The sequence below is a fragment of the Lacerta agilis genome, chromosome 2, assembly GCF_009819535.1.
Source record: "Lacerta agilis isolate rLacAgi1 chromosome 2, rLacAgi1.pri, whole genome shotgun sequence".
NCBI classification, from domain to species: Eukaryota; Metazoa; Chordata; class Lepidosauria; order Squamata; family Lacertidae; genus Lacerta; species Lacerta agilis.
The window spans coordinates 114421106-114435413 of NC_046313.1; the positions used below are offsets into that span (position 1 = coordinate 114421106).

A 14308-nucleotide genomic window follows, 5' to 3' on the forward strand; every position below is an offset into this window, starting at 1 on the left:
AGATCAGAGTTCCCAGAAGGGAGAGATTGCTTTCCACCCCAGCTGCCTGGTCTTCAACGGGTTAAAGATGAAGTGTAGAATTTCTAGAGAGGCAGGAAAGGAGCATCTTGGTCCTCCAGGGCAAGCGTCCCTCCTGCATTGTGCAGGGTCCTTTTGCAGAAGAGAGGCTGCAGAAGTTGGATGTATGGAAGGAAGCTGGCATGGAGGTTGGGGCCGGATCCTGCTCCAACCCAGAGCAGCTTGGAGCAGGACCTGAGGTTCCCCCACCTCTGGTTCAGCCCCCTTGAGGTCCACGCTCCCTTGGCCAGCTTTGCCTTAAAGCAGTACCTGGAAAGAACAGAAGGAGAGTCTGCAGGGGACAATCCTTCAACCATATTGGAGGCTGCTGTTCAAATCTCCAAACTGCCCCACTTGGGAGATCTTGGGAAGAGCTATGAAGACCCTCCTGGATGGGGACGCCCCCAGCTCAGATACCCAGCGCCAGAGATTCAGGCATTCCCTTTCCCAGGAGGCCAAGGGACCCCAGAGGTTTGCAGCCGACTCCACTGCCTTTGCAGGGAGTGGTTGGGGCCAGAGTGACACACTGAGGCTCAGATCCTAGACTTGGTGGTCCTGGAACAGGCGGGGATAGGAAATCATCCCTGCCTGCGGACAGCACTGAACTAGATAGGCCAACGGTCTGCTTCTGGGCGAGACAGCTTCCTTGGTTCCTAGTTAAACAGCTCTTCATTCCGAAGTAAGAGGACTAGAAACTTGCTTTGCCTTTCACCTGTGCTCTACATATTATTCAAGCACAATTTCAGCACCCCTTCATATTTTCCTGTTTATTTCCTCTCTATGTATTATTTCCATACACTGTGCCCACACCCTCCAGGAATGTTCACTCTCCCCCCCCCCCGCTGTGTTGCTTCCCCCCTCCTCCATATTTGAGCGAAAGGGATCAATAGGTCATAGAACAAAAAACATCCCCCATATCGATCTCTACAGCCACAACTCTCCCAACAACTTGACCTCACCCCCAAAGGCACACTCCTCCATGGTCTCCTGAGACAGACGGATGTCAACAACAGCATGGATTCCTGCATTGCAGGGGTTTGGACTAGATGACCCACAGAACCCCTTCCAACTCTATGATTCTATTAACTATTTTCTTCACTCACAGTCATAAGGGCAGCAATGCTTTTGAATACCAGTTGCAGGAGAGGAGAGGGCTCTTCTGCTCGGATCCTGACCTAGGGTTTCCCTATGGTTGGCCACTGTGAGAACAGGATGCTGCCCTAGAAGGGCCATCGACCTGATCCAGCAGCTCTTCTTCAAAAATAGTATCCAGATACAGTCAAACCTCGGCTCCTGAACACCTCCATTTTGAAACATTTCGGCTCCCAAATGCTGAAAACGCGGAAGTACGTGTTCCAGTTTCTGAATGTTTTCCGGAAGCCGAACATCCGATGCAGCGTCTGCTTGAGTGCAGGAGGTTCTTGCAGCCAATCGGAAGCCACGCCTTGGTTGTCATACATTCTGGAAACCAAATGGGATTACAGAATGGATTACTGTATGTTCGGCAACCGAGGTTTGACTGTATAAAAAGTTGCTACTTACTGTTTTGAACACAATGGAATGTTAGCTTAAAACACCATTCAAGAGTCCAATGGCATGTATCACTTAGAAATGTTCTTCTTTTCTAGAAACCATTTGTACAATATTTATTTTATTGTTAGGTGGGGCGTGGAATTGCATTTGCACACATGGCAAAAGATTGTATGGTAAATTTAAAGCCTCTACTATTAGAAAATTCTTCTACTTGTAATGCAGTGCAATGTCAGCATTTGAAAAAACCTCGTGGAGCTGTGGTCAAGGTCCGCTGTGTAGATGTGTGTTGTGAGTCAGTATGTACTAGCATATCTCTAGGTAAAGCAGGGAAAGACCTCACAGCCTGGAATATTCAATCTCACTGGGCAAAAGACATATACCACTTGAATCATGTGAAAAGCTGTGGAAAGAGATTTTAAAATTCACGGCATGTAGTTGATTAAAAGAAAATTCAGTGAAGATGATACACCGATGGTATTTGACTCCAGTAAAGCTTGCTAAAATGTATAAAGATACCTCTAATTTATGCTGGAAATGTAAGGATAAAGAAGGAACATTTTTTTCATATGTGGAGGACATGTAAGAAAGTAAAGGGCTTCAGGGAAATTATATGCAATGAACTTAAAAAAATATTTAAAATTACATTACCTTTGTAAAAACAACAACAACCAGAGGCTTTTTTTTACTGGGTGTAATGGGACGCAGGTGGTGCTGTGGGTCAAACCACAGAGCCTAGGGCTTGCCGATCATAAGGTCTGCAGTTCGAATCCCCGCAATGGGGTGAGTTCCCATTGCTTGGTCCCTGCTCCTGCCCACCTAGCAGTTTGAAAGCACAACCAAGTGCAAATAAATAAAGAGGTACCGCTCTGGTGGGAAGGTAAATGGCGTTTCCGTGCACTGCTCTGGTTCCCCAGAAGCGGGTTAGTCATGCTGGCCACATGACCAGGAAGCTGTACACCGCCAACCCCAGAGTCATCCATGACTGGACCTAATGGTCAGGGATCCCTTTACCTGTACTTTCAATAGGAGAAGAATTGCCAAGGAAGCAAAAGAGACTCTTTATGTATGCAACTACAGCGGCCAGATGCTACTAGCCCAGATGTGGAAAGAAGAAAAGGTCCCAACGAAAGAAGAATGGATAACCTGACTGACTATGCCTAAATGGCTAAACTTACAGTGAAGATCAGGCACCAAGATGAGAAAAAATTCAATCAAGAATGGGAAAACTTTATAGACTATTTTAAACAACACTGTAAAAACGACAAAACATCGGCAGGTTTGATGTAAGATTTATGAACTAAGAAGTAGGAGGGGGGAAAGAAGTAGAAATTAATTGGAGAAATATAATTATATGCAAGGAGAATAAAGGGGGAGCAAATGGAAGCCGGGGGGGGGGGGAGCAGATGGAAAGCCACTTATTGCAAATTTGGATTGGATATGCATGTACCAAAAGGAAAAATGTTATGTTGAAAATTGGAAATAATTTTTTTTTAAAATAAAAGATAGTTTAGAAAACTTTTTGGGGCGCCCGTACAGCTGATCCATCGGGGCTTTCCAGAGGCGTGGCGATCGCCTCTCCTCAGAGCTGCCCAGAGGTTCCTGCCGCTCGGCTCCGAAACGGTTAAGAGCAGCAGCGACAGAGCTAGATTCCTAGAGCGGAGGGGAAAAGGCTGTCGGGAGAATAGGAGCTTCCGCTTCCTGTCCATGGAGATGCTGGTCATGGCGGTGGCTGTACTTCCTCGCGGAGTCGCTGGAGGTGGGTCATATTATTATGTATTATAACGGGGTGGGGGTGGGTGGGAGTGTGGGTACAGCTGGAGGGAGTATGGGGAGGGATTGCAAGAAACCCTACAATTCATCAGGTGGTTTGTGCTGGTTGTTCATCACTATGCGGATGATACCCAGCTCTACCTCTCTTCTAAATCAGAACCAGTGAAGGCGATGGATGTCCTGTGTGAGTCCCTGGAGGCTGTTGGAGGATGGATGGCGGCTAACAGATTGAGGTTGAATCTTGACAAGACAGAGGCACTGTTTTGGGGGGACTGGGGACAGGTGGGTGTGGGGGACTCCCTGGTTCTGAATGAGGTAACTGTGCCCCTGAAGGACCAGGTGCGCAGCCTGGGAGTCATTTTGCACTCACAGCTGCCCATGGAGGCGCAGGTCAATTCTGTGTCCAGGGCGGCTGTCTACCAGCTCCATCTGGTACGCAGGCTGAGACCCTACCTGCCCATGGACTGTCTCACCAAAGTGGTGCATCCTCTGGTTATCTTCTGCTTGGACTACTGGAGCGTCTCCACCCCCGTCATCCAGCCCAGACACTGAGCTCCAGCACCGAGGGCCTTCTGGCGATTCCCTCATTGCGAGAAGTCAGGTTACGGGGAACCAGGAAGAGGGCTTTCTTAGTAGTCGTGCCCTCCCTGTGAAACACGCTCCCACCAGATGTCAAGGAAATAAGCAGAGCTATCCCATTTTTAAAAGACATCTGAAGGCAGCCCTGTTTAGGGAGGTCTTTGATAATCAAATCATATACTGCCCAGAGTTGCTGGGGAAACTCAGCCAGATGAGCAGGTATAAATATATTATTATTGTTATTATTATTATTATTATTATTATATTTACATTTCCCATAATTCATGCATTCTGTATATAATTCCACTAAAATGATGCAATTATAGTTCTTTCCCCCTTTCTATGGGGGTAGGACATCTTTTCCCAATGGAAGGGCAGATCTTTCTCCTCTCCTCCCAGCAGGCCAACCTGGGCAGGGGGTGACCTTCCTTGGTCTCCCCATAGGGCTTTGGGTCAAGGCAAACCCTTAAGTATTGGAAAACCTTCTGCAGGGGCTCCCCCGGAACTTGTAATAATTTTTATCCGGCCTGATTTTATTATACTTTATTAAATTTATATACCTCCCTATACACAGAGTCCTCACAGGATAAAATTACAATATAAAAACTCAAAGTACATAATCGAAACACAAACAAAAACAACCCAATAACACCCCCCCACACAAACACACATTTTAAATTAGTTGTGTTTCAATTAAACAGCAGTTTCTGCAAGAGCAGTTCTGGGCAGAAGAGGCTTTAAACAAAAAGGAGAAACAAGCAACTTCCAAGTCCACATTCAAAGTCCAAGTGTGGCTGAGGCCTTATACAGACAGGCTAATAATGATAATACTACTAGCAATGCTACTAATAATAATATTAATATTCCTGAGTGCCCTCTCCCACTTTGTGGACCCCGACTGGCCCCCTGGTATACTCCAAGCTGGGAGAGTGAACGCAAGTGGATGAAAGATCCAAATTATGCAACCAAACACTGGAAAGGGCTCATTATCCAACCTACCGAGTGGCAGGGAAGGCAGCAAAGAAAGCAGACTTTTCTGTCTCCATTGCATCCTCATTATGTGGTCTAGCAGAGTTTCTCCGGGTTGTAAGGGGCCATTTACAGGCTGGCCCAAAGGAGGTGGTAGAACCAGCCATAGCTCGCTATGAGGGGGGCACTTTGTGGGGTCCCATAGGCAGAATCCGCAATGTCCCCAGCACCATACAGTTCGGGTGGGGGGTGGGAGAGACACTGGCCCTTCAAGGGTTAAAGGCAGCGATTATATTATGACAGAGGACTTCCGGAAAATCTGCAGCTCGGAAGACTGTGCCTTTTGCAAGGGAGGAAAAGGGGTATGTTTTTTGGGGGGAGGGGGGCTCCCATGTCAGAGCAGCTGCTTTGCAGGAGAGAAGCCCTCCTGGAGGGGGCAGTTTTGCAAAGGGGCCGAGGTGGGAGGGAAAATGCGTGGGGCTACACCCCCAATTCAGCCCCTAAAGAGCTGCGATGAGTGCAAAAGGCTTTAAGGGGTGCAGGGGCACCCCAGGAGGAGAGCAAGGCAAGAAGGCAAGGCGGGGGGGGGGAGAGGGATTTTTAGGGTGGGGCAGGAAACCCCACAAAGGAAAGGAGGCAGGAAGGCTCTGGGAAGAGGAGGAGGGAGGCGTTGATGTTTTGGAGAATGAGCGGGGTGTTTTTAAGGGTGGTGGGAAGAAGAGCCTCTTTCAGGCATGACTCCACTTTCCTTGCATGGTGGGATCCAGGAGGAAGGTGCCCCTCTTTTACCAAGGAAACTGCAAGTGGGAGCTCCACACCTTGGCTGGGTTCTCATTCACCAGCAAATGGTCTTGAGCAGGAAAATGCCTGCAGGGTCTCTGAGGCTCCCTTTGCTTCTTCCTCCCTCCCAGGAACCTGCAGCTTCTGAGCTTCTCAGGAAGGATGGAAGAGGCTGATCCTGCAAACGTAGCAAGGATGGAAGGAGGAAGATGGACGGTTGAGCTGGTCAGGCTGCCTCCTGCATCCCTCCCCACAACCTCTGGCTGTTCTCTCCCAGGACCCTCAGAGAGATCTAGTGAGTTCCAGGGGATGCAGAGGGGGACATGGAGGGATGTTGGCCGTGGGAAAGCACTAAGGGCCAGAGTTCTGGGCTGTGAGAGGTAAAAGATACTACCCTGCTGAAAGCCTGTTTTTTTATATGCTTTTGAATTGGGCTTGTTTGTTTTTTAGTGTTTAAACTGTTTCTTAACAGTTATAAGGGCATTTTGTGGGATGTCCCTGGGAGGGAAGGAGCAGGGGGAGGCCCAGTTTCAGTGGTTCTGGGTAGGTGGAGGGATGGTGTGGGAGGAGGGGCAGGCTGGGTAAGAGAGACACAGCACAGGCCCCCCCCCCCCATCCTAGGGAATTGTGGTTGTCATATCAGGCAGCCCTGATGTTGAACACCAAGTCGGCCCAGAATAAAATCTCCCTCACCTATGATCTGATTATGGATGAGGAGGCTGATCTGGCTTGTATCACTGAAACCTGGGTGGGTGAACAGGGTGGAGTTGGTCTCACCCAGCTGTGCCCACTCAGTGCAGAATCAGGCCAGACTCAAGGGTGGGGGAGGGGGAGTTACTGTAGTCTATAGAGATCCTCTATCTCCAGGCTCTCTGTCCAGTTCGGGGTGTGTGAATCTAGAGTGTGTGTTCCTGGCTTTGGGCAATCGGGACAGGTTAGGGTTTCTGCTGGTTTACCATCTGCCTCGCTGCCCAGCAGTCTCCCTGCCTGAGCTGACGGAGCTGGTCTCAGAGGCAGTGTTAGGGACTCCCAGACTGCTAGTACTGGGAAACTTCAACGTCCATGCCGAAACAGATGGCTCTGGGGCGGCTCAAGACTTTATGGCTGCCATGAAAACCATGGGGCTGTCCCAACATGTCACCAGCCCAACGCACATGGCAGGCCAGACTCTAGACCTTGTTTTCTCGATTGGGCAGGAAGAGGGTGATTTGAAGGTGGGGGACATTGACATCAGTCCCTCGTCATGCTCAGATCACTTCCTGTTGAGATTTAGGATGTCAGCACCTTTCCCCCTCCTCAGAGACGGGGGACCTGTAAGGAAGGTCTGCGCTCAGAAGCTGATGAATCCAGTGGGATTCCAAAGAGCTCTGAGGGGTTGACACGGGCTATTGGCACAATCGACCCTGAGTGCCCTCTCCCACTTTATGGAACCCTTTTGGCCCCCTGGTATACTCCAGAGCTTAGCCTTAGGGTTTGGTGACTTCCTGCTCGGACTCCCCCTTCGAGGTGACTCTCCCCTCTTTGTCATTATCTTTAGCATTATTCGTCTCCTCCGTGGTCATCTCCTCCACTTCTATGTCAGGTACGAGGTTAATTAATGGAATGAAACGAATATAAGTTTCCACCATGTAGCAAACATCCTCGTTATTTCTGGTACAGTTAGAAAAGAACCAGTAAATCTTTGACTGTTTAGGGTTCGGGGGAGGCATTGCCTCGTCAGAGTCTCTTGGCTGCTTGCCATGGCCCTAGCAGAGATTGAGAATAAAGGTAAGTGAAGATAGAAAAAGTAAGGTAAATTTGTAGCTTGCATACAGCAAAAAGAAAAGTGTCTTATCTTAGCACTGCAAGGATTCAGAGTTTTCTCTGCATTCCGCCATTTTGGATTTTTAGAAAGCCAAACTAACTACTGGCCGGTTGCTAATCTCCCTTTCCTGAGCAAGGTTCTGGAGTGAGTAGTCGCAGACCAGATCCAGGTGGTTTTGGAAGAAACTGATTTTCTGGATTTCAATGAGGGTTTAGGCCTGGTTTTGGCACAGAAACTGCTTTGGTCGCCCTGTATGGTGACCTCCGTCGAGAGAGAGACAAGGGAAATGTGCCCCTGTTAATTGTTCTTGACCTCTCAGTGGCTTTCAATACCATCGACCATGGTATCCTTCTGGAGCGACTCTCTGAACTGGGGGTGGGTGGCCCTGCTTTGTGGTGGTCCCAGTCCTACTTGGATGGTCGTTCCCAGAGGGTGTTACTTGGGGAATGCGTTTCAGCCCCATGGAACCTTCAATGTGGGGTTCTGGAAGGCCCAATCCTATCCCCAGTGTTGTTTAACATCTACATGAAATCACAGGGGAGGGGGGGTTATCCAAAGGTTTGGAGTATGTTGTCTGCAGTATGCTGATGACACTCTGCTCTGTTTCCCCTTTCTGTCTGCAGGTGAGGCAGTGGAAGTGCTGCATCAGTGTCTTGCCTTGGTAAAGGACTGGATGAGAGCCAACAAACTGAAGCTCAATCCAGATAAGAGTGAGGCTCAGTTAGTGGGTGGTTCCCTAGAGCAGATGGCTGGAAGGTGGCCTGCTCTTGATGGGGTTACACTTCCTCTGAAGGAGCGGTTCGTAGCTTCGGAGTAATCCTGGATCCTTTGCTGTTGCTGGAGGCTCAGATGGCCTGGACTGCCTTCCATCAGTTTTGGCTGGTGGCTCAGCTACACCCCTATCTGGACAGGGATAGGCTATCTACCGTTGTCTATGGGAACTTCAAGGTTAGATATAGATATGCGTTATACGTAGGGCTGCCTCTGAAGACAGTTTGGAAACTTCAGCTAGTGCAGAATTCAGTGGCCAGGTTGCTCACTGGAGCAAGGTGGTTTGAGCATATTACACCCATCCTGGTCTGACTGCAATGGCTACCAATTAGTTTCTGGGCCCAATTCAAAGTGCTGGTTTTGACCTATAAACCTTTAAATGGCTCAGGACCACAATACTTTCCATATGAATTTACCCGGACTCTGAGATCCCCTTCAGAGGCCCTCCTTCGTGGGCCTCCTCCTCAAGTGGTCCGGAGGGTAGCAACATGAGAACAGGGCCTTCTCTGCATTGGCTCCCCATCTGTGGAATGCTCTCCCCAGGGAAGTTCGCCTGGCGCCTATCTTGTACACCTTTTTGTTGTTTAGTTGTCTTAGTTGTGTCCAACTGTCCGTGACTGCATGAACCAGAGCATGCCTTGGAAACTCTCACTTTCCTCTCAAAGCTTTTCCTTTTTTATGTCCATGGAGCTTTCATGGAAAAATACTGGAGTGGGTTGCCAGTTCCTTCTCCAGGTGGATCACATTTAGTCTAAACTCTTGGCTGAAATGTCCATCTTGTGTGGCCCTGCACGGCATAGGTCATAGCTTCTCTTAGTTATTCAAGCCCTTAGTTATTTGCCACGACAAGGCAGTGATCCATGTAGCAGTATACACCTTTAGGTGCCATGCAAAGGTGTTCCTTTTTAACCAGGTTTTTGCTTGATATGTTTGACATCCTATAGCCTTTTTCAAATGTGGCTCTTTTTGTGGGGGGTGTTGTTGGGATGTTGTTTTTATTCTGATTATATATGGTGTGATCTTTTCTGAGAACCATGCTGAGACCTCCAGGTACAGGGCAGTATATAAACACAATAAATAATAATACCAATATTAATACTTTCATTATTTGTACCCCTCGGATCTGAGTGGGTTACCCCAGCCACTCTAGCTGCCTTCTAACAAATATAAAAGCATAATAAAACATAAAACTTTAAAAACTTCCCTATACATGGCTGCCTTCAGATGTCTTCTAAAAGTCCGATAGTTGTTTATTTCCTTGACATCTGATGGGATAGCGTTCCACAGGGTGGGCACCACTACCAAGAAGGCCCTCTGCCTCATTCCCTGTAACTTCCCTTTGTGCAGTGAGGGAACCACCAGAAGGCCCTGGGACCTGGATCTCAGTGTCCTGACTGAATGATTTGGGTGAAGACGCTCCTTTCGCATTTCATCAGTTATCCTTTTTATTCCATCAGCAGATGTTGAAGGGATGCTGGCAGAAGGGGAACAATCAGAAGTGTCACCAAAAGGATCCAAAGAGGAGGAGGAGCAAAGGAAGCTGAGGGTTCAAGATGGAGGCAGCAGACGAGAGGGGAGACGAAAGCAGAAGCCGGAAGGTGATTCTGGTACGTCTCAGGGTGGTGAAAATCAAATTCGCAGAGAGCAGAAAAAGCATGAACGTACAGTGTGTGGAAAGAGATTTGGTCATCGCTCAACTCTTACTATACATCAAAGAGTACACACAGGAGAGAAACCGTATACATGTTCAGAGTGTGGAAAGAGCTTCAGTCACAGTAGCTCCCTTACCTCGCATCAACAAACTCATGCCTTGGAGAAACCGTATAAATGTTCCAAGTGTGGAAAGAGGTTCATTCATATCCAGAGCCTTACGTCACATCACCGAACTCATACATGGAAGAAACCGCATATGTGTTTGGAATGTGGAAAGAGCTTCTGGCACTGTAGCCACCTTAAGTCACATCAACGAACTCATACAGGTGAGAAACCGCATATGTGTTTGGAGTGTGGAAAGAGCTTCAGTCAAAGTTGGACCCTTACCTTGCATCAAAGAACTCATACCGGGGAGAAACCTTATAAATGTTTTGAATGTCAAAAGAGCTTCAGTCACAGTTGTTCCCTTATCTTGCATCTACGAACTCATACAGGGGAGAGACCGTATACATGTTCAGTGTGTGGAAGGGGCTTCAGTCACAGTGGTACCCTTACTAAGCACCGAATAACTCATACAGGGGAGAAACCATATACATGTTCAGAGTGTGGAAGGAGCTTCGGTACGAATGGTAGCCTTACGTCGCATAAAAGATCTCATACAGGAGAGAAACCGTATACATGTTCAGAGTGTGGAAGGAGCTTCAGTCACAGTGGCCACTTTAAGTCGCATCAACGAATTCATACAGGGGAGAAACCGCATACGTGTTTGGAGTGTGGAAAGAGCTTCACTCGCAGCAATGCGCTTACAAGACATCAACAAACTCATCAAGGCAGCAAACCTTATAAATGTTGGGAATGTGGCAAGAGCTTCCGTCGCAGCGACTACCTTTTCTCTCATCAAAAAATTCATATAGGGGAGAAACGATATACATGTTTGGAGTGTGGAAAGAGTTTCAGCCACAATTGCAGCCTTACCTTGCATCAAAGATTGCACACAGGAGAGAAACCTTATAAATGTTTGGAGTGTGGAAGGAGCTTCTGCCGCGGTAGCCAACTCACGTTGCATCAAAGAACACATACAGGAGAGAAACCGTATATATGTTCGCAGTGTGGAAGGAGCTTCAGGTGCAGCAGCTCCCTTACGTTGCATCAAAGAACTCATACAGGGGAGAAACCCTATACATGTTCAGAGTGTGGAAAGAGCTTCAGACAACATAACCACCTTACTAGACACCAAAGAACTCATACAGGGAGGAAATCTTAGAAATGTTTGGCTTATGGAAAGAACTTCAGTGATATGGGCTCCCTTACTAAAGAGTAAAGAACTTGTATAAGGGAAACATCTTAGAAAGGGTTGGAGTGTGGGAAGATCTTTAATCATTTCAAATAATTCCTACAGAGAGTAAACCAATGATTGTGTTCTGGTCCCCCCAGTGCAGCCACTCTAAGCACTGAAAGGGTTTCTCTCCTGTGTGGATTTTGCAATGCAAAGGTTTGATTTTGAGTACTGTATAAACTTTTCTGGTATACATGGCATGTGGTTTCCTTTTGTTCATCTTTTTTTGTCTTTGGCTGTGATTTCATGGTGGTTGATGCCCTGAGAAGTGGAGCCTTTATTCCTTCTCTTGTGATTTGCTTCAGTTTTCTTTCTCTGCGCTTCTCTCTTTTTACATCTGGCTCTTTCCTTCGATGCACCATTTGGTTGTCTCTTGTTCTCGGTTTTCTGTTCATCTCCTGCTGCAATGAAGACAGGACACTGCGTTACTGGGAAGCTCAGTTCTACTGGAACTCTGCACATGTCCCCACAACTATTTGCTCTGTGCAATGAGCACAAGTGCTGCTGCATAAAAACATAGAAAACTGTTATAACACGAGCCAGGCTTCACCAACCTGGTGCCCGCCAGATATTTTGAACTGTGGTACCCATCAGCCAAAGCCAAAGTTGGAAGAACTTTCTGACAGTAAGAGTTGTTTTGACAGTGGAAGGTGGTGGGCTCTTCCTCCTTGGAGGTTTTTAAGCAGAGGTTGGATGGCCTTCTGCCATGGATGCTTTAGCCAAGATTCCTTCATTGCCAGGGGTTGGACTAAATGACCCTTGGGGTCCCTTCTAACTCTACAGTTCTATGATTCTATATACAGCAGAACCATCATCTGCTAGACAACTGTTGTCACAAGCTTGGCAAATCCGGAACTATACTTGATTATCAGCTAATGCTAATACTATTCACTTGGACTGTGCTATTTGAATCCATGTACAATTCTAGGTGCCTATTTTATAGTTTGCTTTTAGTTTTGCTTTTCATATCCTAATTTTCATCTGCTCTTTCATATTCAGGCATGCTCCCAACAGAATATCATCATTATTATTATTATTATTATTATTAGCGGTAAAACATCAGTCATTAAAAATGTCCCTAAACAGGGCTGCCTTCAGATGTCTTCTAAAAGTCAGATAGTTGTTTATTTCCTTGACATCTGACGAGGGCATTCCACAGGGCAGGTGCCACTACCAAGAAGGCCCTCTTCCTGGTTCCCTGTAGCTTTGCTTCTTGCAGTGAGGGAACTGCCAGAAGGCCCTCGGAGCTGGACCTTAGTGTCCCGGCTGAAGGGTGGGGGTGGAGACGCTCCTTCAGGTAAGAGGTGACATGATAGAAGTTCATTGTAATAGATTTTTAGTGTTAAACTGCTAGGTTAAGTAAATATTACAATTGAATTAGAACTTGCATGTTATAACTGGGATATGTTGCAAGACAGTCTCAATGTGCATTAAAATGGGAAGCTAAGGGGCCTGAGGTGTTTAATTAGCATTTATGTGTAAAGACTGTGTTTCAGACAGTCACCCCCTTAAATCACCCCCTTCTAACAGACCCACCAAGTGTCCCTATTTTCCAGGATTTACTGAAGCCATCTTCATTTCTGATTTGATCCTGGAACGTCCTGCTTTTCCTTAGGACGCCCCTATTTTCATCAGAGGCATGTTGGGGGTATGGAGTTAGGCGACCCCCCAAGCGGACAGAGGCATAAAGAGAGGCTGGGCAAGAGAGAGAAGCCCTGCATTGGCTGCCGGAGAGAAAGGGCTGGTTTGGGTCCAGAGAGAGTGGAAGTGATGGTGTTGGACATCCTAGGATCTGCCTTGCCGCCGCCACCGTAAACTGACAAGCTCTCTGACTGAGCGTGGCAGGGCTTACTTCCGAGTAAACACACACAAGGGAGTGGGGAACCCTTCCTGGCTGCTGACATCCCACCCATGCGGGGAGCTTTGTGTGCATGCGTACAGCCCTGCGCGCTGGCTTCTCAGAGAAGAAAATAAAAAATAAAAGAATTCCTTCCAGTAGCACCTTAGTGACCAATGGTCTCTAAGGTGCTACTACAAAGATTTCTTTTATTTTTTATTTTGTTTTGACTACAGCAGACCAACACGGCTCCTACCTGTTCTCAGAGAGAGAAAGGGGTGGGTTAGGTTTACTCGAAAGGAATGGGTGGGTTGGATCCAGGGGAAAGGGTTTCTACAGGTTTCGCCCAGTTCTTAAGGTGGTGCTTGGGGGAAACCGCTGTGGTTGACACGTGCCCCTGACTCATTTGAAAAACAGCAAGAGTCAGGGAAGCGATATACAGACAATTGGAAGTCAATTTTTAATTGTTATTTATAATTCTTTGCTTTTTTCCGTGTGTTTTCCCTCACGTAAGAGGCAGGGAAGGCCACTGTTGTGCCTTCGGCACATATTAAGTTGTATATTTCAGTATTGCTATTGTACGTTTATTGATGCAGCTCCACCTACTGGCCAGAAAGAATGTTGCAACGAATGGCAGTTGCTGACAGAGGGGAGGGGGTTCCATTCGGTGAGAGAGCCTGAGGGATTTCTGTTACATGTTTTCCACCAATGGTATCACATCGTTGTTTTACCCGATCTTTGTCTTTTAAATAAAGTTAGATTACTGAAACAGTCTCTTTATAAAGGACAGAGGGGTCTGCCTGCCTGTCAAGCTACATGTGTCATCAGACAGTGTAGTGGGGACAAAACAGGTGCCTTTTGAGTTCCAGTTGTGGGGAATCCGGCGGGGGGAGTAGTGGTGTTGCTCCTAGGTCCTCTTGGGGGCTTCCTTTTGGGGCATCTGATCGGCCACTGGGAGAAGAAGAATCTGGACTAGATGGGCCTCTGGGTTTGCATTGCCTTGTCGTGAAGACCATTTCTTAAAATGCCATCTTGGTTTTGTGGTTGTAACATCGTGACTGGTCTGTATCATTCAGCTGCATGTTCCTCTCTGGGGCTCTAAAGGGGGTCGTTTTGAATGTGACTTTTGGCTGTGAATATGCGAACTTGTCGAACTCCTTATTAATTGCTTTTCACCCAACATAGGAATTAGTTGGGTCTTCAGAAAGTTAAACAAATA

The 14308-nt window shown here is 47.3% G+C and overlaps 1 protein-coding gene across 1 annotated transcript in view; it reads left to right on the forward strand.

The window, feature by feature from the left end:
* LOC117042648 (zinc finger protein 260-like) overlaps positions 1-14308 on the forward strand; it is a 56386-nt gene that overhangs the window by 9709 nt on the left and 32369 nt on the right. Inside the window, exons 2-3 of the mRNA XM_033142221.1 lie at positions 9724-10746; positions 10831-11109. Coding sequence (XP_032998112.1) covers positions 9735-10746; positions 10831-11109 — 1291 coding nt within the window. The 5' untranslated portion in view covers positions 9724-9734. The remainder of the gene's footprint in view (positions 1-9723; positions 10747-10830; positions 11110-14308) is intronic.